This window comes from Nansenia antarctica (genome assembly GCF_963989245.1).
Source record: "Nansenia antarctica genome assembly, chromosome: 1".
Lineage (NCBI taxonomy): Eukaryota > Metazoa > Chordata > Actinopteri > Argentiniformes > Microstomatidae > Nansenia > Nansenia antarctica.
Window position 1 is genome coordinate 98,623,480 of NC_137674.1, and position 24,000 is coordinate 98,647,479.

The following is a 24,000-nucleotide window of genomic DNA, read 5'->3' on the forward strand; positions in this document are numbered from 1 at the left end:
ACCAGCCCTGCAAGCCCTGCAAGCCTGCAGTCCAGAGCCCCACTCCCAGCCCAGAGCCCCACTCCTAGTCCAGAGCCCCACTCCTAGTCCAGAGCCCCACTCCCGGTCCAAAGCCCCACTCCCAGTCCAGAGCCCCACTCCTAGTCCATAGCCCCAGCCCAGAGCCCAGAGCCCCAGCCCAGAACCCCACGCCCAGTCCAAAGCACCACTCCCAGTCCAGAGCCCCAGCCCAGAGCACCACACCCAGCTCCCAGCCACAGCCTCAACCCCAGCCCCAGCATTAACACTAGAACAGCCATGCCTTTTTTACTTACTAAAAGAGTCGCCTCTTTACAATGCTCAAGCTGCTATTTACACACAACGACCACTAGTTGGCTTCTTGTAATTTAGCCTGCTTCCAACACAGAATGCACATATCTAGGAAAAGTCATGAAAGGAGGGTCCTGAAATTAGACATTTTGCAAAGATATAACATTTTTCTTTACTCACAGCTCACGGCTATTCTAGTGTTAATTTTCTGTGTGGAAAAAAAGGTAGGCCTACACAGGTTTTCAGCATCTTACGCAGCTGTTTTATTATCTCAAATCTCTGAACGCAGTAGGGGTGGAATGGTTCCGTTGGCCCACGGTTCTCGACCTCTGACTTTCAATGGAAGGAGCATAAACCGAAAAACCGACAGTTCACTAGTGCGTATTGGATGGCGAACCGTACGGTTCAATATAAAACCGTATAAAAACGATATAACTTTGTAAAAGAAATATAAAACCAATTCTTCTGCAGAAAGATGTGCATGCCTGCATTCTCTGGGAGGATCCTAGATCTCACTGGGTTAATGGTGTCTCCAGCTGTGGTGAACACCCTCTCAGATGGGGTTGAGGACGCCTGAACGCGCAATAGGGCTGGGTTCAAAAAATCGATTTCCCGATTCTGAATCGATCTTCATTGAATGAGCGATTATCGATTCATAAATCCCGAGATCGATCTTTCATGTTTTTTTTTTTGTTGTTGTTGTTGTTGTTGTTGTTGTTGTTGTTTTTTCTGCTTGCAGCTTCAACCCGCAACGAGATCTCGTGGCCAGATCTCGCGCTACAAAAATTTATCATATCTCACGCAACGACCAGGCTTAAAGGCAGATGTCTGGGTGCATTTTGGATGTAAAAATTATGACGATAGAGATGAGCAGGACAAAAGCAAAGCCATATGCAAGCTGTGCGCAGTGGAGGTTAAATTTAGTGGAAACACCACAAATCTACGGAACCACTTATTGAGGCATCACCCTGACGTGAAACATGGAAAAGCGGATCCGAAACAAGTCTCGCTGATAAAGACGTTTGGTTGCAAATTACAATCAAATTCTCCGCGTGCCCAACAAATTACTACAGCGTCGTCAGTGTCGTCAGTGTACTAGAACCACGCTACGTGTTACCGACACGCAAACAGTTGAGTGAAGTGATAGTCCCAGACATGTCCGCGCAGGTGAAACGTGACATCGCAACTTCACTCCAGCCAGCAGAGAGAGTTGCCATAACGTGTGACAGCTGGACATCCAGAGCAATGGACTCATACCTGACAGTCACTTGCCACTTTATCAGCGAGGCTTGTTTCGGATCCTCTTTTCCATGTTTCACGTCAGGGTGATGCCTCAATAAGTGGTTCCGTAGATTTGTGGTGTTTCCACTAACTTATTGTTACTGTATACTACAGTATTTTAATAATCATTGATTTTCCAATTATGTTTATTCCTGAATAAAATCTTCCAATCTCCAAAAAGTGAGAAAGCAGTAATGAAGGGCTTTAGTTTCATGGACATTATGGTTTACAATGTGTTTTTTTGTTCCCCAATATACCCTCATCTATTGCACTATTTTCGTTTGAGTTTTGCATATTTTTATTTTGTATATATATATATATACTGTATATATATTATGCAAATAAGCTATTTGAGACAGTCCTGAGGGATATGTGATGTCTTGTTTACCGATAGGCTATGTTTGTAGCCCCTTTATTTACACTGGCTGCAGTAAAGCACGTTAAAAAGCACTTTTTGTAATGTCTGATTTAGCAAAATGTTGGTCAATGATGTTCATTTATGTTCCAATAAGAAGTACATTCATGTAACTGCTTTGGAGTCAATTCTTAATGTAAACATTTATATGTTTAACAATGCTACATGTTATAGGGTTCCTTGAACCATTTATAGCATTAGTTCTGAGAATCTCTTCATATTCAAGGAAAATTGATATTGTAACTAAATCGAATCGGAATCGAATCGAATCGGGAGCTGTGAATCGGAATCGAATCTTTTTGGGAAATCAGTGGCGATACCCAGCCCTACGCACAAATATGTTTGGGCAAGATCTGACAACAGGGGCAGTGTGTCTCTCTTCTGCCACCACTAGAGAGAATAATTGTACAGCATTCGGTTTTCATTTAGGCTTTCTTAGTCAAAGAAAAAGTCTGCTAAGCCTGCCTGCGTGGCGTTAATATTATTAGCATATTTACCCTCAGTAACGGACGTGTTGCTCACTTGGGAAGCAGTGCCACTCGTGCATAGAGTGTAAAAAACATTGCATTCCTGTAATTTTAGCCCATGTTGCGTTGAAAGATGTCTTAACATAATGCTGGTGTTTCCACCCTTACTTGAATTGATCATTTTACAGATGTTACAAGTAGCAATGTTGTAATCTTTCTTTGTGAAGCCACGCTTTGGACCGTTTATTTCTAGACTCCGCCATGACTCCTTGTTGCAAGTTTCAGAGTTTGACGTCATTATGACGCACAGGTTTTTGCAATGTGCAACTGTCAGCGCAAAACATGCCGCATCGATAAGAGGAATCGATAACCTCAGAGGCATATGATTCCGATGCATCGAACAATTTGGTGCCAGTTCTCAACTGCAACCAGTTCTGGATTCCCACCCCTACCCCAGACTCATCCCCAGACTCATCCCCAGACTCATCCCCTACCCCAGCTTCATCCCCAGCACCAGCCTCAGCCCCACCCCCAGCCTCCTCCCCAGCCTCATCCCTAGCCCCAGCCTCAGCACCAGCCTCATCCCTAAGCCCCAGCCTCATCCCTAGCCCCAGCCTCATCCCTAGCCCCAGCCTCATCCCTAGCCCCAGACTCATCCCCAGACTCATCCCCAGACTCATCCCCTACCCCAGCTTCATCCCCAGCTTCATCCCCAGCACCAGCCTCAGCCCCACCCCCAGTCCCAGCCTCCTCCCCAGCCTCATCCCTAGCCCCAGCCTCATCCCTAGCCCCAGCCTCAGCACCAGCCTCATCCCTAGCCCCAGCCTCATCCCTAGCCCCAGCCTCAGCCTCAACCCCACTCCCAGCCCCAGCCTCAGCCCCAGCCTCCTCCCCAGCCCCAGCCCCAGCCTCAGCCTCAACCCCACTCCCAGCCCCAGCCTCATCCCTAGCCCCAGCCTCATCCCCAGCCTCATCCCCAGCCTCATCCCTAGCCCCAGCCTCATCCCCAGCCTCATCCCTAGCCCCAGCCTCATCCCCAGCCTCATCCCCAGCCTCATCCCTAGCCCCAGCCTCATCCCCAGCCTCATCCCCAGCCTCATCCCCAGCCTCATCCCTAGCCCCAGCCTCCTCCCTAGCCCCAGCCTCAGCCTCAACCCCACTCCCAGCCCCAGCCTCATCCCTAGCCCCAGCACCAGTCCAGAGCATGACTCATAGGACCTAGTTCTCTAGCACACTGGCTCTCTCCTCCTCTCTCTCTATCTCTCTGTTTCTCTTTCTCTCTCTGCTAAGCCTCTCTTTTGATCTTTTTTATCCCCCCCTTTTTATCCCTCTTCCCCCCCCCCTCCCTTCCCCCCCGACTCTCCTCCCATCTCTCCCTGTCATGTTTGAATGTATATTTCAGTAGCTCTCCGAGGCTGACTCAGATATTTTGATCTCGCAAGCTGGTATGATTTGATGACAGGGTGCGTTCACATCAGCGGTGATGTGTGTGTGTCACGAGTGCGTGCATGCCGTGCCGGTGACCTATCCAGACACAGATGGGCTCTTTTTCCCCGAATCCCCCTGACACACTCAATCATTTACACCATCGTGCCGTTTTGCCTAAAAATAGAAACACCACCTCACACTAATACTCCTCTACGGTTGAAACAATAAAAGATTGTTGTGGGGAATATATATCAAGTGTACAAAGTCCAGGGGAGGCTGGTGAAGGTAGAATTCGGACCACGATTCCTCCTTCCTTCCTTCGATTTCTACCTCTACCAGCCTATCCTGCCGTAAAACACAGTAACACGATAGTGGGAATAACATAAGCAATGGAATGAATGAATAAATGAATGACAACGGACGTTCTGTGTCAGCCCCGTATATGGGCCACTGTGGTCGTATCCGTCAACTCCATTATCTTCCGTTAGGTGTCATGCCGTGTTAATGTGACGGAGCTACCCTGCTCGGCTAGCCTAGTTAGAGTGTGAAGAGAATACTACCGCGTACTGTGGTTGTAGATCGCCATCTAGTGGACACAGTCAGACAACACCTTCTTTTTCTCAGAGAGGTTCTAAAACTGGAAGTCTGGCGCCCTCTAGTGCGAACAGTTAGGTTACGCATTCACGTCAGGACAGGGTCGTTGTGGTCGTGTTGATCTGTCTCATCCGTTGGCTCTGCTGAATCACTTTAACAAAATGAAGCAATTACAGGGAGCATATGTATGCTAAGAATCTTATGCACTCACTGCACTCTAAGTAGATTTGGGTAAAGGCATCTGCTATTTTTTATATATTACTATTTGGATAAGTGGAAGAGGTAGAAATCGGAGGACAGGCTCATTGTAATGTATGGAATGGAATGAGGAATGGTATCGAACACACATGTTCCATGCGTTCCATGCTTTACGATGAGCCCGTCCTCTGATTTCTACCTCCGCTAGCCTGTACTGATTCACCCATAGAGAAGCTAGTACCTCAACAGAGCAGAAGAGCCCAAAAGCTATTGTGCTAACCTACAACTGTCTTATAGGGTTGGGCCGATATTCCATATCATTTTGTGATATCTGGAGAATAATGTGGTATTTTGGAGTACATGGTGATATGGTTCTCTTACAGATAATAGTCTCTTAGTCTCTTATAGACAATAAGCCTGACAACTCCAGATTATGTGCATAACTACTAAGTTAGCAGCGTCATGCTAGTTTCTTCCCCTACGCCCTTGACCCTGAACTCTCTTTGACTCATCGGGGAGCAGTATTATATTATTATATACAGCCAATATAATATGTCGGGGAGGTTAATGCTGGCTGCACTTGTGACCAGTGACGTCACCCGCTGTGTGTTGGCTCTGGGGGGGTGTGGTCAAAGACAGGAAGGTCACTGAACCGTTGTCATCACAGCCTTCTCACACACCCTCACACTCTCACGGCACAGGGCCTCACTCCCCCTGGCCACAACATCCTCCACTTCCCCATCTTCTCTCCTCCTCCCTCCTTCTCTCTCTCTCTCTCTCTCTCTCTCTCTCTCCTATCTTTCTCTTTCACTTCCCCCCCTCTCTCTCTCTCACTCTCTTTTCCATCCATCCATCCTAACGACTTCTCGTGATCGTCCATCGTCATTTCTTAGAAAGCAAGGGGAAGTGTAGTCATGTCACGGCGATACCGTTGACCCTAGTGAGTCACCCTATCCACCCGCTCCTCTCTCTTCGTGGGCCATTCACTAAGCTCTCAGAAAGAGCTGCATCTGGGTCACCGTTATGAATCATACCGACACAGGGTCACTCTCTCATACCGTCAAGGTAAATGTCACTCTCTCATATCCCCTTCAGTGGCAATTTTAGCATGGCGTTTCTGGCATTGCAATTCTACGAAATGCCATTGTTTTGTCATGAGGGCCCAGCTCCCCTTTGAGTCCACGTGTTCTCAGAAGTGGAATTTTTTAATTCCCTCTTTGTCCACCAGGGGAGGGCTGGTGGAGATAGAAATCCGAATGGAATGAGGAATGGAATCAAACAGTCTGTCCTCCAATTTGATACCTCTCCTCATTCCATGCAGAGCGTTCAAATGAGCCTGTCCTCCTCCTGATTTTCTACCTTCACCTGCCTCCACTGATGTGCTTCGATATGAAAGGGGGGGGGGTGGCGCTCATCTGGAGGTGGCTGCCATTGGGGGATGACTCAGAGGAGGTAGCTAGCTGTAGCTGTTGATTATTCCATGACCCTTTACCCCACCCCCTGCAGTTAGGGGGCAGACCAGCCAGCGTGACTAATGACGGGTGGCATGGCTAAACCCCAGAAGCCGGATGCGTGGACACCGTTTACCAGAACCAGGACAATGCTGACTTAGTGACACACATACATACAGGAATGTAGGGGTGTGCCCCCTACTACCCCCACACCCCCCTGACACCCCCACCCCCTCTCTGAGTAACCCCCCACACTGCACCCCTCATCTCTCACTAACCCCTACTTCACATCAACCCTCCAGGTCAAGGGTCACCAATGCCACTGTTGCATTTGGCCGAGACGACTGGGAACCAGGGCTTTGGTAAACACTTCTGTTTTGGGTCACCACTTTATTTGGATAATCCCCTTCAGGGGCTTCACGGGGTACTTACCCAAAAACATTTTTGGTAAATATTCTTAATTATTCATGCATGTTGTGGCCAATCACAAACAGCTTGCTAAGGTTGCAGTTGTGTTGGTGGTTGACAGTCATTTACTGAACATCTATTATTAACATCTATTTGTCACTATCCAAATAAAATGTTACCCCGCTCAGTTTTCTCACTGCTGGTCCCTGGGAGGTGTTTGTCACTCAGACCCCAGCTTGTGTCCGTTTAATATCAGGGGAGGCTGTTAGAGGTAGAAATCAGTGGACGGGCGCATTGTAAAGCATGTAATGCAATGAGGAATGGTATCAATGTGCATTACAATTAGCCCGTCTTTCGATTTCTACCTCCACCAGCCTCCCTTGAGTTCCATACTGATATCGCAGATAAGGCTTATACTTTTATGCATAACTGACAGTTTTTTCAATCGCTTAGAATGCTTCCTCAGAGAGGCAGGCTGTCATTAGCATCTGCTGGGTATCCCCTCCTCCATGCCAGGCAAAGTGCCCCCCTGTCTGTGTGCCAGCTGCCCACTCCCAGCCACACAGATACACACTGGTACAGTTAAGGTAGACCTTCATACAGTATACACACTACACTGCCGCAAGCAAGGCATCATTCTGGATATTTATGTGTGTGTGTGTGTGTGTTTTGTCTTTTTTGTTTGTGTGTATGCATGCATGTGTGTGTTTGTGAGCCATTATTTTATGTTGTAGGTTCAATCGTCGTAGATGTGTGGCTAGAAAATGTGCTCTCTAGGCCTGAGGCCGACAATAGAGTGTGTGTGCATGTGCGTGTGTGTGTCTGTGTGCGTGTGTGTGTGTGTGTGTGCGTGTGTGTGTGAGACCTGCATGCTGCTACAGTACGGTTCGGACATTTGGACATGAGACACACATATAATGAGACATAGAACACAGCCGGTTCTCTCTCTCCATCCTCTGAGTGGAAGCCTTGTGTCCTTGTGAACAGTACAGTAGTGAGTCCCTTCCGGGGAGGTCCGCTCCAGGTCTTGGCGGCTGCCCTGCCCTAGCGTGGCCGGGGCTGGGGAGGAGAGCGGAGCGGAGCGCCACACACCAGGAGGAGGAAGTACAGGCTGGGACTGGGAGAGCTGCGCTCAACACACACAGAGAGAGAGAGAGAGAGAGAGAGAGAGAGAGAGAGAGAGAGAGAGAGAGAGAGTGTGTGTGTGTGTGTGTCTTAGAGGTAAAGAGAGTCCGATAGCCAAAGGAGTCACGAGAGTCCTGGTGAATGGTGGTTGTGTGCTTGCCTGCTGGAGGTTTATGGCTGATGTGTTTGTTGGGTTTGAGGCGTTGTGAGTTGTGTTTTTAGAGATATGAGTTATGCTTAATCATGTGTGATTGATAGTGAATAGTGATTATTTATTTAATTGATGGGTTGTGGATTGTGGCTGTATGTGTGTGTGTGTGTGTGTGTGTGTGTGTGTGTGTGTGTGTGATGATAGTTACTGGAGGTGTGACTGGGTGTGGGGAGATGTGAGGAGTGTGTGAAGATTGTGTGTTTGATGGTGCTGGCGAGCGGCGGCGGTGTTTGGGGCGATGTATCGGCGGTCGCCCTGTCACAGAGGCAGGGTCCACTTTGACTTCAGCGAGGAGGTTATCAAGAAACTCCACGCCAGCAGCCAGAGACACAGGTCAGACACCGGCCACGGAACCCCCCGACCTCTACCTCCCTCCTCCTCCTACTCCTCCTCCATCCCTCTGTCTCTACCTCTCTCATCCTCCTTATCCCTCTCTCTCTCTCTACCTCTACCTCTCTCATCCATACCCTACTAACCCTAACCCTACATGTCCTTCTCTCTTTCTCTCTGTTCTACAGCTTTTCTCATGGTCACGGTAGTGTATGCAGGGTGGAGCTGTTGTGATGTGTTGTTTTTACCCTTTCACTTCAGTTTATCTTCCCGGACTGAGCCTCTATCCCGCTCTCTGAATTTAGTTTTTTTGTCACGCATATCTTTCTCTCTCTCTCTCCCTCTCTCTCCCTCTCTCACTTTATTTTTGGTTACTCTTTCCCATGGTCATCATGTTTCATGTTTAATTTCCAGTGTGTGTTTAAGAGGGTCATGATCCCTCTCTTTACATTGTGTGTGTGTGTGTGTGTGTGTGTGTGTGTGTGTGTGTGTGTGTGTGCATGTGTGCGTACGTGTGTGTACATGTTTGTGTGTGTGTGTGTGTATGTCTGCACATGTGCGTGCGTGCGCATACGTTTGTGTGTGTGTGTGTGTGTGTGTGTGTCAGCACATATGTGTACCTACGACTGTGCATCGCTGCACCTAAGAGTGTGCGCACGTGTGCGTTGCATGACTGTCCAGATTGGTGGTGTGAGAGTCTATTTAAAGACACTGCTGTGTTGTTGAAAGCCTCAGGTCCAGCTGTGGTGTTCTCTCTCTCTCTCTCCCTCTCTCTCCCTCTCTCTCCCTAGATGCTTAGCCTACCTGCGCTAATTCAGATTCCCAAATGTAGGACATGGGGTGACGTTTTTTGTGATCCCTTCCTGGGACTTTTATTAGCACTTCATACGTTTCATATCAGCCTAGTGTTTATTCTAGCGTGTGACAGCTCTCCTCCCCAGTGCTTTTGGGCTGCTGGTTGTTTTAGAATAGATTACGAGTACGACGAAATGTATTTTCTGCTCTAAGCACAGGGTCAACCATAGTCAGCGCCCCTGGAGCAATTAGGGGTTAAGGGCCTTGCTCAAGGGCACAACGGCAGTGGTAGGCACCCTTAGATATGATGCCAGCAGCCCTCTAGTCACCAGCTCACATGCAGCTCCCTCCTGAGGCGGGGATCGAACCAGCGACGTTCCAATTGCTAGCCGGCCTCTCTAACCTCTAGGCTACCTGCCGTCCATTTACGTGACATGAGCAGGCGCCGTATATGGAGGCTGAGTATTGTTCATAAACCGTATAACCGTATACGTTTTGAGTGGATCTGTGGCGGGTGATTTATTGTTATGGATCATCAGAACCAAAGCGTCGTCAGACCTATGTGTATTGTTAATAAATGAGTTTCTTCTTCTTCTATGAAGTGAACAGCAACCAGCATGATCACATGATGTCCTAATCTGCCCCCAAAATAATCTCCCCCATGTTCTAGAATCCGAACGGCTGTTCTTGTTGCTGCTGCTGCTGCTGCTGTTGTTGTTGTTGTTGTTGTTGTTAGGACTGCAGTTAGGACGGGTTCAAACCAATATGAGTTCAGTGAGTGGTCTGGACTGGGGCTGGGCTGGGCTGGGTCTAGGTCCAGGCTGCAGAGCTCCAGGGCCCAGGGTCAGGGGGGAAGTTCATCCACCGCAGCCTCACCTAAAAGACACAAGGCTTCCTGTGGAAAGTACTGTACTGCAGCATGTGGAAGTGGAAAGATCTACACAGACAGTTGGTGTGTGTGTGTGTGTGTGTGGGGTGGGTGTGTGTGTGTTTGTTGTATGATGTGTCTGTGACATTGCCATGTGTTGTGTAGTACCTCCAGTTTGTTTTGTGGCCATGTGCACTGCACATACAGTATCTATGAGTGAATGAGTGTGTGTGTGTGTGTGTGTGTGTGTGTGTGTGTGTGTGTGTGTGTGTATAGTTTATGACCATAGACAGGGTGTTTGGACTCCTCTCCAATCCAATGCCAACACAGATAATCCCCCGAGAGACGCGTTCGTCAAATATTTGGACTGTCTCAATAACAAGGATCGCTGAACTGTTGACCTAACGCTGAGCACTATGCTGAAAAGGTCAGGTGCTGTGTACCAGCGGAATGGCATCATGTGTTTCAGGGGTGTGTTGGTGTAGCACTGGATCCCACTATAGTCCTGGATAGGCAGTATACCAGGGGAGGCTGGTAAAGGTAGAAATCCGGAGGACGGGCTCTTTGTAATGTGTGGAAAGTGCTTGACAAGTGTTTGTCCGTGCCATGCATTACAATGAGCCCGTCCTCCGATTTCTACCTCCACCAGCCTCCCCCCCTGGTGTACTGTGTATGAGTTGTCATGGCTATAGTTGAACATTGGGTTGAGGATGACTATGTGAGTGAAGGAAGGAGGGAGGGAGCGAGGGAGGGAGAGGTCTCTGGTGGTTTGTGGCCATGGTTTATAATGGGTGACTGTCTTGAGTGGTCATGAGTTGTGGTTAACTACATTTTGGTCAGAGAAAGTTGTATTGTATTGTAGACAGACAGACAGACAAACACACACACATACACACACACACACACACACATACATACCACGTACACAAAGTAATTATTCCTTCTTCTAGCATTGTGACTGCCAATGGCCCCTGGTCCTAGCATAGATTGTTTGTTCTTATGATGATGACTGATGTATAGACGATTCACTTACTTAAACAAAGTATTTGTTGTAAGTCGCTTTGGATAAACGCATCTGCTAAATGTCAAATGTAATGTAAATGTGTACTCACACACACAAACACAGACGCGCACGGATGCACGCGCACATAAACACAGACACACACACATATAGATGCACGTGCACACACACACACACACACACACACACACACACACACACGTAGTATGGAAAGGCTGCAGAGTTTGACCTTAACATTAACTTTACTTACAAGTATGTAGCCCAGAGAATGTAATGGAAAATCATCCCACACTGCAATTTGCCAGCCCATGGAATGTCATTTAAAGCAAGTTATGTTTATTCTCACAGCTCCACCATGGACTGTCTCTCTCTCTCTCTCTCTCTCTCTCTCTCTCTCTCTCTCTCTCTCTCTCTCTCTCTCTCTCTCTCTCTCTCTCTCTCTCTCTCTCTCTCTCTCTCTCTCCCGTTGTCTCCCCAAGTCTCTGAATGAAAGCAGAGTGCTTGAAATGACCGTTAGTATTGCTTTGTTTCTTGTTATCCATAAATGTCCTGAGCACATGTTTAGTGGCGTGTTATTTTAATACGATACATCGCTGTCAGCCTCTGCTCCCTCTACGTAGTCTTAGACACATACTAGACACATTTCAACACAAAAATTAAACATCGGTTCTGCTGGTGAGGCATGTGCTTCTGTCCCGTTTTAGGACTGGCTTTTGAAAAGGATGGGTTTGAGTGACATCCCTCCGACCACCAGATCCATGTAGGGAAGACTAACCTTTTGGAAAACATGCTGGGACCGACCCAGACATTTTCCCTTCTTTCCATCCAATTTCATGTTTTGCCTTGAGCGTTTGAACGTTCCTAATAAGAGCCATGACAGTGACGAGTGTGTGAACACAGTGTGTGTGTGTGTCTGACTCTTTTCCTCCGACTCTTATCATGACAGTGGAAGCCTCTGTCTGGTAATGCAGACAGACAGTTGTCGTCATGGTTACACCTCTTGACGTCACAGGACGAGGAGCTGTTTTAGACATGTCTGCACAGCACACATACACAAACACACACCGGGCCTCTTCCCATCAGGCCTTCAGCAATCACACACACACACACACACACACACACACACACACACACACACACACACACGCACACACACACACACACACACACACCCCTGTCTCTTCCCATCAGGCCATCAGCAATCACACACACATACGCACACACACAAGCACACACACGCACGCACACACACTCAGCCAGACTGGCTTTCATCACACTCAAAAACACCCAATTCATTTCTTTCACTCTTTCCCTTTCTCTCTCTACTTCTCTCTCTCTCTCTCCTTTTCTCTCTCTCTCCTGGTTGCCATGGTAGCGCCTCTCCCCTCCACGTAGAGCTGTTATTGAGGCGGGATAATTCGGCAGCGTCATGGGAACAGGACGTATCCATGGTGGCGTAGGTCGCCCAGAGGTCAGAGGGATCACTTCCTGATTGCTTTTGCAGAACAGGGGACCAGGCTGGACATGGCTCCGCCCTGCTCCCTCTAAGCCCCGCCCTGCTGCACCATGGGAGGCTGTGTTATGTTCTCTCTCCATTGTCAGTTGAGCTGGTGTTCCCTACTGTTCCCTGGCTGTGTAAGTGTCTGAGTCAGTGGCGTACACACACACACACACACACACACACACACACACACGTATGTCACTGGACTAGATGACGTGGTGACCCTTTTAGCCCAAGCTCATGTTGGCAAATCATAGTGGGACTTTCTGATTTGAGTATAATCCTGACATTCCAGAAATCGCATTATGATTTAATCCCTGCAATACGGGAGTTGGCCCTTTGCTGGCGTGTCACTGAACATGTTGGTTAAACACCGCATCTCCTGTTTTCATCCCTGTCTTTAGAAACTCTTCCTAATTAGGACTTAGGACTCCTCTGTTTCTTGTTTTCCAGGCTTCCAGTTTTATCATACGTGGCAGATGTCCAGCTCTCTTTAGGGAGTAATATACAAGACTAAATGCTCTGCTAAGTCCTCAGACTTTGATGTCCAGTACATTTGACGGGATACATGCGAGGCTAAATCCTCAGACTTTGGTGTAAAGATGTCCAGTACATTTGAAAGGCTAAATGCTAGTCTACGTCCTCAGGGTTTGATGGGGCGATGCTGGAAATGAAAGAAATCAAATCAAAGTGTAGTTATCATTATGCACAGGATACAGATGTAAACAGTACAATAAGACCTCTTCATCCCCTCTACCCCCCTGTACAGTTTCTCCACTGTAAATAAATTAAATTAAATAAATGAATAAATACAAAATAACATAAATACAAAAATAAATACAAAAAAACATAACAAATTAATAATTCTAGCATTATGAGTTTTAGCATAGATTAGTTTTTCTGGCGATGACTGATGGATAGATGATTCACTTACTTAGACAAATCGTTGTAAGTTGCTTTGGATAAAGGCATCAGCTTAATGCCAAAATAAAATAAATAAATAAGAAATGCTTGTAATGAGCAACCTCTCAAGAGTGTCGTGTCAATAAAGTACTGGGTCTCACACTCACACAGGGAACATTCCGGTGCACCTGCTGTCCATTTGTCAATGCCATACTGCCTAGGGTCCCAGTCGGACTCAAACCCACAAACTGAATGTCTTCCAACTGAGCCACACAGACAGGACCACCGTGATCCTCCTCCACTCCAAGCCAATAGCATCAATAGTTCAGTTTCAGCCAGACCACTACGTTTCCCAGAAACCCACTGTATCACAGGTACAGTATAAGTGGCAGTGGTTTTTCCAGTGCCACACACTTAACAAACAGCATTGACATTTTGCTGCCTGTTTACTTAAAGGGGGGGGGGGGGTGGTACGGATTGCCATGTGTTTCTGAGACCTTATAGCGTACGTTACCTCAGTAACCTCCCGAAACCTCCTTAACCTTACGATTGGCTTATCATGAGATGGCTTATCGATCGCTCACACCACAAACACACACACAAACCCCCCCCCCCCCACACACACACACACACACACACAGAGCGTACAGCGCACACAGTCTTGTCTGTATATCCTGTAGTCGTCGGCGCTGACCGAGGAGCTCCGAGGCGTTTGTTTGATCTGAAATAGGATGTGTGTTGTTGCGTGGTTGTTTCGGCCACGTTTACATCCACATCTACATCCATGCTGTGTGAACCTTTTAGACTCTTAAGAGAAAGCTGACCACGTTGAATGGCCTGCTCCGTCAAGGGCCGCCCTCTTTTGTTTGAGACGAGAAGAGAAGAGAAGCTTGGTGGACCGGGTGCGTTACGGGGCTGTTAGCTCGGCATTAGCTTTAGAATTACACGGTCATACACAGTTGTTTGGTGCGTGTGTGTGTGTGTGTGTGTGTGTGCTTTAGAATTATACACATGACTAACACATAAAGGATTACAGCAGTGGAATGATCTGGGGGACACAGGTGTAATCAACCATGGATCATACACACACACACACACACACACAAACACAGACACGGATACACATACACACACGTACACACGCACACACACACACACACACACAAATGTACACGCACACACGCACACACACACACACACACACACACCACTGCCTTTTCCCATCTGATCTCACAGTGATCACATACGCAGTCACACACACACACACACACACACACACACACACACACATCTCCATTTGTCTGGTTTCCTGTATCAGTCTGGGTGTTTTAATTGTGTGTCCGTTTGGCATCCAGGACTTGTTTCATGTGCGCAGCAGTCATGCGTCTCCTTTTGGCTCCTTGCTGCTTCCTGCAGCTTCCTGCAGCGTGGGGTCACAGGGGTCACGTTTCACTTCCCTTAGAGCTGGGAAAACCTTGAGAATTTCCACCAAAAACAATCTCCCGGGAATGTTTGTCAAGACCCCCTCGCCTCCTCCTCTCCTCCTGATTGGAAAAGCAACGTCTGTGTCATGTCATTGTCTTGTCAGTTTGTGACAGTTGAAACTTCAGTGTGTGTCACTATGTCCTGTTCAGGAGAGGCTGGAGGTCGAACCTGTGTTTGATTCCATATCCTCATTCCATTCCGTGCATCACCATGAGGCCCAATCCTCCGATTTCTACCTCCTCCAGCCTCGAGAGGGTCCAGTTCACATTTTGGATTGCATGTGTCGTGATCACAGAAGATGAAGATCTCTCATGAAGAGTCATTACATCTCTGATAGTTAACATTCCATACACAGTATGTTACACACCAGTGATGGCACATCAAACGATCCTTTCCATAATTGTGTTTGGTAAACTGATTGTTAAAGAAGTGGCTTAGCTTTTCGGACCACTTTGGGTATATCTATGAGGTTATCTGGGTCATGCAGTCTGTTCTGTGTGACGTGGTCCTCTGCTAGACTCTGCCCTGTGTCACTAGGCTGGCCTGGTGAGGGTGACGTATCCACCATCGTTGTGGAAACAGGGACAATGTGAGAAAGGACAAGCTAGATTTGGGTCAGCCCTGTTGCGTAGCATGGTGGCGAGTGTTGCTGGAGGGGGCAGCGGAAGGTGTCCTGTGATGATGTAAACAGTGTGCTGATGCTGTATGATCCCAGTGGAGGAGCTGCTGATAGGATCTACACAGTGGGAGAGGAGGGGGGGGGGGGCTTTGTGTGTCCTCGCGGTGTCCTCTCAACATCTCTCTCTCTCTCTCTCTCTCTCTCTCTCTCTGGTCTGGCTGTGTACCGCAGGGGGAGGCCAGTGGAGGTAGAACAATCGGAGGACGGGGCTCATTGTCATGCATGGAATGGAATGAGGAACGGTATCAGACATGCGTTTGATGTTTGATACCATTCTGCATTGCGAATTCCGTTTCATAGGTGATAATGAGCCCCGTCCTCCGATAGTTCTACCCTCCACGAGCCTCCCCAGATTTATACTACAACTATACTATATGATACTACTATCTCTTTACTCTGTAGCCAGCCTCTCCCCTGTATGTGTGTGTGTTCATGACGTGTTTTTGTTGTGTGTGTGTGTGTGTGTGTGTGTGTGTATTTCAGCTTTGACGTGGAGAATGGCCCGTCTGCCAGCTGCAGCCCGTTGGACCCCCAGGCCTCTCCCGGGTCGGGCCTGGTCCTGCACAGCAACTTCCCGGGTCACAACCAGCGGCGGGAGTCCTTCCTCTACCGCTCAGACAGCGACTACGACCTGTCGCCCAAGTCCATGTCCCGCAACTCCTCCATTGCATCCGAACTGTAAGCCCACACACGCATGGATTAACGCAAACAGGCACGCACACACACACACACACACACACACACACGCACACACGCCCTCTGGACAGAACTCAGTCAATAAGTCCAGTTTCTATAGAAAATACCACTAAGTGAAACGGGGGGAGTATGTTGCCCTGTCAGAAAGTGCTGCTGGTTCTCGTTAGAGCCCAACGTCTTTGTGCCAATGTCCTAGTTGGCAGTTGGTGCGTTCAGCGGTTACGCAAGAGCACATCGGAGCGTTGCTCATAGTGAATTGTCCGTTGGAACAAGTCACATGACGGCTGATTTGTTCACTGTGGCTGAGTTACCGGCCACATTTTAGGGGAATTGGGATTGGTTCACTGGGGCCCCTTTTCTAACTGAAACCTACTTTCAAAACGACTATGTCCCTGGATGTGGTGTGTGTGTGTGACTGTTGTTTCTGGTATGGCAACACAGGGCTTGAATGACGTAAACGGGACACCATTCAGAATCACAGGAATGCTCGCTAACTGGATTCAATTACAAGATTATTAGCTTATTATCTGAATACGTTTACTGGAGTGGTCGCTAACAGGATGCAATTATAGAAACCCTAGCTAACTTAATGTAATTACAGGAATGCTAGCTGGCTGAATACAATTAGTTACAGTAGTGCTAGCTATCGGAATACAATGACAGGAGCTCGAGCTAACTGGATGATGTTTGGAAAACAAATGTTGATGACACTCTGACACAAGTTTGTTGTTTGTGTTTACAGACATGGCGATGACCTGATCGTAACGCCTTTTGCTCAGGTAGATATATCCCACTTCCTCAGTCTGAATCACAAACCCACTCTGAGAAACCCTGAGACATCCAGCTCTGTCTCTAGTTACTCTCCTGTGTGTAATATTAACAGTAACTTGATGTTAACGTCTCTCTCTTTTTCTCCCCCTCCCTCTCTCTCTTCTCTCTCTCTCTCTTCTCTCTCTCTCTTCTCTCTCTCTCTCTCTCTCTCTTCTCTCTCTCTCTTCTCTCTCTCTCTCTCCCTCTCTCTCTCTCTCTCTCTCTCTCTTCTCTCTCTCTCTGACTCTCTCTCTCTCCCTCCCTCTCTCTTCTCTCCTCTCTCTCTTCTCTCTCTCTCTCCCTCTCTCTCTCTTCTCTTCTCTCTCCCTCTCTCTCTCTTCTCTCTCTCTTCTCTCTCTCTCTCCATCTCTCTCTCTTCTCTCTCTCTCTCCCTCTCTCTCTCTTCTCTCTCTCTCTCCCTCTCTCTCTCTTCTCTTCTCTCTCCCTCTCTCTCTCTCTTCTCTCTCTCTCTTCTCTTCTCTCTCTCTCTCTCTCTCTCTCTCTCTCTCTCTCTCTCTCTCTCTCTAGGTCCTGGCAAGCCTAAGAAGTGTAAGAAACAACTTCACAGTCCTGACCAATGTACAATGTGCCTCCAACAAGTAAGTGATGATCAGACAGATTCATTGAGACTACTGACCAAAGTACCCTCTTTAACATGCAGACGGACTCATTAGCTAGGCTACAGCTGTATTTCATTATCTATGAAAAACCAGCTGTACGAGCCTATTCCTACTACACTGTACTGCAGTTCTCATCTTTATCCACACGATGGCAGTGTTTACCGTCTGACTGCTTGGCCTCATACTGCAGCTGAGTGCTTTTCACAGTTCACCACTCTCCTCTCGTCCTGAGGCATCAACACACATGTTCTCCTCACAATGCAGCTTTTCCCTTCGTTCTCCTTCCTGTTTTATTCCCCACCTAAGTTCTCCACTGCCCTACGAAGCCAAAGTCAACTGAAACTGGATAAAGAAAAAAGAGAGAATAATATGATTTCAATTGTCCAACCCAAATAAATCATTTGAGATGTGGGGTGTTACACTGTCACTACATACGATCCTCATTTATATCAACCCTGAGCTGCCCGTTTCTCTTTATTATCTTAGTTTCATCATTTCGGCAGAACTGACATTTCTAAAAAACATGTTTTTACTCTGTCATTCTGTGGTATCGTGCGTAGACTGATGGCAACTATGCTGTAGTTTGCAGTGTGGTGATGCCAATAGAAAAGGGTGCAGGTTGTGAAATGTGTGGTTTCTTTTATTTCCTCATGAATCTACCCGCAACGACGTCAAAGCAATTAGTGTGCTCTGTAAGCATAGACTGTTGAGTAGGGGAGAGGTACGCACACCGTTGAGTAGGGGAGAGGTACGCACACCGTTGAGTAGGGGAGAGGTACGCACACCGTTGAGTAGGGGAGAGGTACGCACACCGTTGGGCAGAGGGGGCTGTACACAAACACATCATTGTTACGGACACGGTTGAGTTTACGCCAACTTATTTGTGGTTTATTTTCACACATTGATATTAATTTTGAGTTCAATTTCTGCACTGCCGGGCATTGCACTTATTGTTGTCAGTGTCATAATTCACACGGATAGAGAGATAGATAGATAGATAGATAGGTACATTGAGAGTAAGTTCGATAGAAAGAGAGAGAGAGAGATACAGTACCTTCGGAAAGTATTCAGACCGCTTCACTTTTTCCACATGTTGTGTTGACTCAATTTTAATCAGATTAAATTAAAAGAATTTGAAGAACATCAACGCATACACAATACCCCCAGAATGACAAAGTAAAAACACATTTTTAGAAACTTCTGTGAATTTATTCAAATTGAAAAAACGGAAATACCTCACGTACAAAAGTATTCAGACCCTTTGCTATGACACTCATTAACAAATCAGTCAATACGTTGAATTGAGTTCATCTTAATGCAAGGATAATAGTTCATGTGATTTTGGAATTAATAACTTTGTTTTTATAGGGTCTCTGATTCGCATAGGAATCAATTACACACTGTGGATCAGGTTATCATTACAAAAAACATGTGGAAAAATTGTACTCGAGTTAAACGTTAAATATGTATGTAGGGCTTCACCTCACCTGCACCCCATATATCAGGCATGTCTGTCTGAAGCACTCTGCAGACAACAGGTGTACAAGCTACAAGCCATCTCCATTAAAGAATTCTATTGAACATCCAGCTCTATTCAATACCCAACGTCTCCCTGACCTAGATTCAGCTGTCATACACACACGTACACAAGCACATACACACACACACACGCCCACACATCCACTCACACACATGCATGCACATACACACACACACACACACACACACACACACACACACACACACTCACAATCAGGTTCACACTCACACATAAACATACATACACACACACACACACACACACACACACAAACAAACACACATTGACTCTGAGAGGATCAGGCAGGCTGTGAGAGCGTGTTGACAGGATAGGTTAAGCTAATTTACCTCATTATTCCTCACCTACCTGCTCCCCTTTTCATTCTTATTCTCTCTCTCTCTCTCCCTCTGTCTTTCTCCCCCCCCCCCTCCTCTCTCTCTCTCTGTCTCTCTCTGTTGCTATTGTATATAACTATTCTGTTTATTGCTGTCCGGTACTCTGTCATATATTGTACGGTTTATATGGAAGTAGCTAATCTAAACTAAAGTAAACTGAGCTCTCACTCTCCCCCTTTCAGGAGGTCTCCTGCGGCCACTCAACCTACCCTCACCAGAGTCTGTCTCCCAGGTAGGCCCCACAATGCACTTCTCTCTCCCACAATGCACTTTGGCCCTTGCCAGCAGTGGCATTGACCCTGTCTGTAAATCCTCTCTCTCTCTTTCAATCTCTCCAAAACTCTTCCTTCCCTCATTCTCTCTCTCATTTCTCCCTCCTCCTCCTCCTCCTCCTCCGTCTCTCCCTCTCTCTCTCGTCTCTTCCTCTTTGGAGGACGTGAGGAACTCCACACTTGTCTTACCGGTGGCCCTATTTTCTCTCAGCAATGTCAGCGGCGGTACCCACCCTGTCACCCCTGTCACTCTGTGTTTAGTCTGGCAGTGGGAGTGACAGGAAACCTCTCCATCTCACCACTCCAGTCTAGTCCGATGCCCTCCCGTCTCCCTGCCCACCCCCAAAACAACACAACATGGTGGCGGTAGACATCGGAGGATGGGGGCTCGTTGTGATTGCACGGAACGGAATGAGGAACGGTATCAAACACATTTTTTTACTGGACGTGTTCCATTCCATGCATCCTCATTATCGTTTCCTCATTCCGTCCCGTTTATTACAATGACTCATTGAGCTTTTCCATAAGCGTGGGCTGCCGGCCAAACAGCTGACGACTCATTTAAGTCCAGCCGCCTACTTTATTAGATTTTTTTTTTATTAGAATACACTAGTTTTGAAACCGAGTTTCGTCACGTGAAACCAAACCTCGGGGGAAATCTTTCGGTGTGTCTCAGAGCCGCCAGTGTCTGTTTGTTCAGCGGAGGAGAGCTACGCCAGCTTCACCCTCGGCATCGGATCGCGTTATGAAGTCTGTGTCAACCCGTGGTAAAACCGGTGGATGTCGTGTGTATTTCCCACTCTCATTCAATGAGCACGTCCTCTGATTTATTTCCTTTTAATATGTTTTTTAGGGCAGTTCTGCTTTATTGGGATAGAGACAGTAGAGATTGACAGGTAGGATAGGTCGATGGCCCGGAATCAAACCAGGGATCCTGCGATTACGTAGCATACGTGGCATACGCCACCCAGGCGCCCTGTCGTCTGATTTCGGTCTCCCCCAGCCTCCCCCCCTGGTGTGAATGTAGCTCATTAGGCCAGTGGGGGAGAGTCAGGAGGCTCCGGGACAGGAGGCTCTGGCCAGGAGGGGAGTGAGGGAGTGAGGGGAGCGTCCAGCCACGGCCTTGAGCTCTGGCTCTCTGTTCCCACAGCATCACCCAGTATCTGGCTGTCTACGTGTGTGATAGTGGGAGAAGGGCTGGCTGGTCCGGGCAAGGCCGTTGGTTGCACACTCCAGTGCGAACGCACACACACAGATATGCACACATCCTCATACGCGGGTGTGTGTGCACGCACACACATACTGTACACACACACACACACACACACACACACACATACACGGACAGACGCGTGCACACACACACACACACACAAACACTCACTTATACACTGGCACACACTCCTACACGCACAGGTACGTCAGCATGCATGCACACAAACACACATATCTCTGAGAAATGTTGATTAAACATTGTAGGGGAAGCGTGGAATTTGCTTAGCGGTTAGCGTCATTATGAAGGAAATTAGATGCCATGATGTCTTGTCCTGCAGACACAGTCATAACAGAGTCAACAGCACCTCATTCTTCTCACATTGTTAAGCTGTGTGTGTGTGTGTGTGTGTGTGTGTGTGTGTGTGTGTGTGTGCGCGCGGGCGCGCGCGCGTGTGTGTGTGTGTGTGTGTGTTATCATTCAGCGAGTGTGACTGAATCAGTCAACAGGTTCTCAGTAAGGTAGAAGTTGGACCTTACTGGCACTGGCAGGTTTCTGGTGAACTTTTGTTGCTTTTGTTCTATGATACTGATTCATTTGTACACATGAATGAAACTTTTACAGCATGTGTGTCATTTTGAAGTGGGTTGACCGCTGTTTTGTTTTTAGAGAGCGAGAGAACGAGGGGGAGAGAGGGAGAGAGAGGAGGGTGGGAGAGAAACTGAAACAGTGTTTATGAGAGAATATGAGATAGAACAAAGAATAGTGTGTGACTGAGTGTGTAGACATGAGGTTGAGTGTTGCTTTGAGTGCATTGGGTGTGTGTGTGTGTGTGTGTGTGTGTGTGTGTGTGTGTGTGTGTGTGTGTGTGTGTGTGTGCGTGTGTGCGTGTGTGTGTGTGCGTGCATGCGTGCCTACTGCCTATGTGTGTGTGTGTGCGTGTGTGCGTGTGTGTGTGCGTGCATGCGTGCCTACTGCCTATGTGTGTGTGTGAGTGTGTGTGTGTGTGTGTGTGTGTATCGCTGTGGGGAGGTGTTCCTGTCTGATAGTGCTGTGGGGTACTGATTGACGTCAGCCGGCCTGCATGTGGCTTTTGTTGACTTCCTCTGAGTGCAGATGGAGAGGCTGTGGCTTCCTGCTTCACGAGAGGGAGGGCTGATCAAGTGTTGTGTGTGTGGGAAATGAATGTATATCCTAGTAGCAACTATGTCATGATGATCACTATGACCTATGGAGTTAGGGCAACCGAGGTCGAACTCAAACGCAATCAACCTGCGCTTTCCTATCAGCCCTGTTGTTTCTCTCTCTCTCTCTCTCTCTCTCTCTCTCTCTCTCTCTCTCTCTCTCTCTCTCTCTCTCTAGAATGACACTCGCAAGCTGTGGTATTATAGAGCTCGAAGAGTCAATTGTTGTAATTGAGATGGGTGAATGGGTTTCTAATGGTTCTGTTTTCGCTTGTTCTGCTTTCACTGTGGATTTTCAGGTGTCTTCCCCACTCAACCAATCCACACAGATTTCTTTTCAAGATCTCTATAAACCTCAGGTCCATGGATGGATGGGACTGCATATAGCGCCTTATTCCAAAGCGCTTTACAACGGCCTCTCATTCATTCACCCATTCACACACACATTTACATTTACATTTACATTTTTGGCATTTAGCAGACGCCTTATTCCAAAGCGACTTACAATCAATACATTTGAATACTAAGCATGTGAATCAGCAGTCCACTATTCGTTGCAGGAAGAGTACTCTAGCTCAGGCCCGGGGCCACTGATAGAAGGAAAAACCTTCTCCCTATTATCGCCTTCTACTTTTTTTTTTTTTTTTTTTTTTTTTTACTGGAGAAACTGAGAAACAGTACAAGGGGGGCAGTAGAAGTTCTTAGGGACACAGTAAAGGGGAAAGCGGGTGTCTTTAGGAGACGTAGTGGTGAGGGTCGGAAGATGTCTCAGGAGGAGCAGTTAAGATGTAACCTGAAGAGATGGGTCTTCAGTCTACGACGGAAGATGGGTAGTGACTCTGCCGTTCTGACAGTCGTGGGGAGCTCATTCCACCAGCGGGGAGCCAGTGTTGTGAAGAGACGTGATCGGGCAGCCCGACTGCTGTGTAGAGGAGGTGGGGCCAGTCGGCCAGCCGAGGTGGAGGAACGGAGTGAGCGGGCAGGGGTTTGGGGGGTTACCATTTCCTTCAGGTAGGCAGGGGCTGTCCCTTTAGCTGCCTGGTATGCAAGCACCAGGGTCTTGAATCTGATGCGAGCTGCTATCGGGAGCCAGTGCAGGGTGCGAAGGAGAGGGGTGACATGCGAGTATTTGGGGAGGTTGAATACCAGCCGGGCAGCAGCATTCTGGATGAGCTGCAGAGGTCTAATGGCTGAAGCGGGGAGCCACATTACATTCACACACCAATGGCGGCAAGCTACCATGCAAGGCGCCGGCCCGCTCACTGGGAGCAATTTTGGGGTCTTGCCCAAGGACACTTCGACATGTGGCCAGCCGGGGCTCGAACCGCCGATCTGCCAACCTTGCGATCGTTAGACGGTGACTCTACCTCCTGCGCCACAGCCGCCCTGACTCACACATGACTCATGTATGATGCTGTGACGGTGTGCCAGGTCACCTGAGGTTGTAACAAGCTACTCTACGTCAGGGGAAGTGGGCTCATGCATTAGGACGAACCCGTCCTCTGATTTCTACCTCCGCCAGCCTCCCCTACTTTACATGCTAACAGACAGAGAGGGAGAAAGAGAGAGACGGCACGACCACCGTGTTTATCTCTCCCTCAGCTCGACCTCTTCCTATCTTCCCATGCCCCCCCGGGTCAGAGGTGTCATCCCCTTCTTCCACCTGTAACTCCCCACCTCCCTCTGTGAAGTATTCGTCCATCCCTCCCTTTTGTCTGTTACCGTGGAGACAATGAGACAGAGGGAAAGAATGACTCCCATCCTCTGCCCCCCCCCCCCACCACCACCACATTCTAACAGC

At 47.9% G+C, this 24,000-nt stretch overlaps 1 protein-coding gene across 3 annotated transcripts in view; it reads left to right on the top strand.

Moving 5' to 3' along the window:
• Positions 1 to 24,000, top strand: part of pde4ba (phosphodiesterase 4B, cAMP-specific a) — a gene marked incomplete at both ends in the record, with an annotated part of 126,360 nt that overhangs the window by 60,486 nt on the left and 41,874 nt on the right. For 2 of the 3 annotated variants that reach the window (XM_080538746.1, XM_080538747.1), the window contains 4 exons: positions 15,953 to 16,147; positions 16,908 to 16,944; positions 17,504 to 17,574; positions 19,713 to 19,762. In XM_080538746.1, coding sequence (XP_080394872.1) covers positions 15,953 to 16,147; positions 16,908 to 16,944; positions 17,504 to 17,574; positions 19,713 to 19,762 — 353 coding nt within the window. Of the gene's footprint in view, positions 1 to 8,125; positions 8,221 to 15,952; positions 16,148 to 16,907; positions 16,945 to 17,503; positions 17,575 to 19,712; positions 19,763 to 24,000 lie in introns of those variants that run through there. The other variant, XM_080538748.1, reaches the window with a different exon arrangement.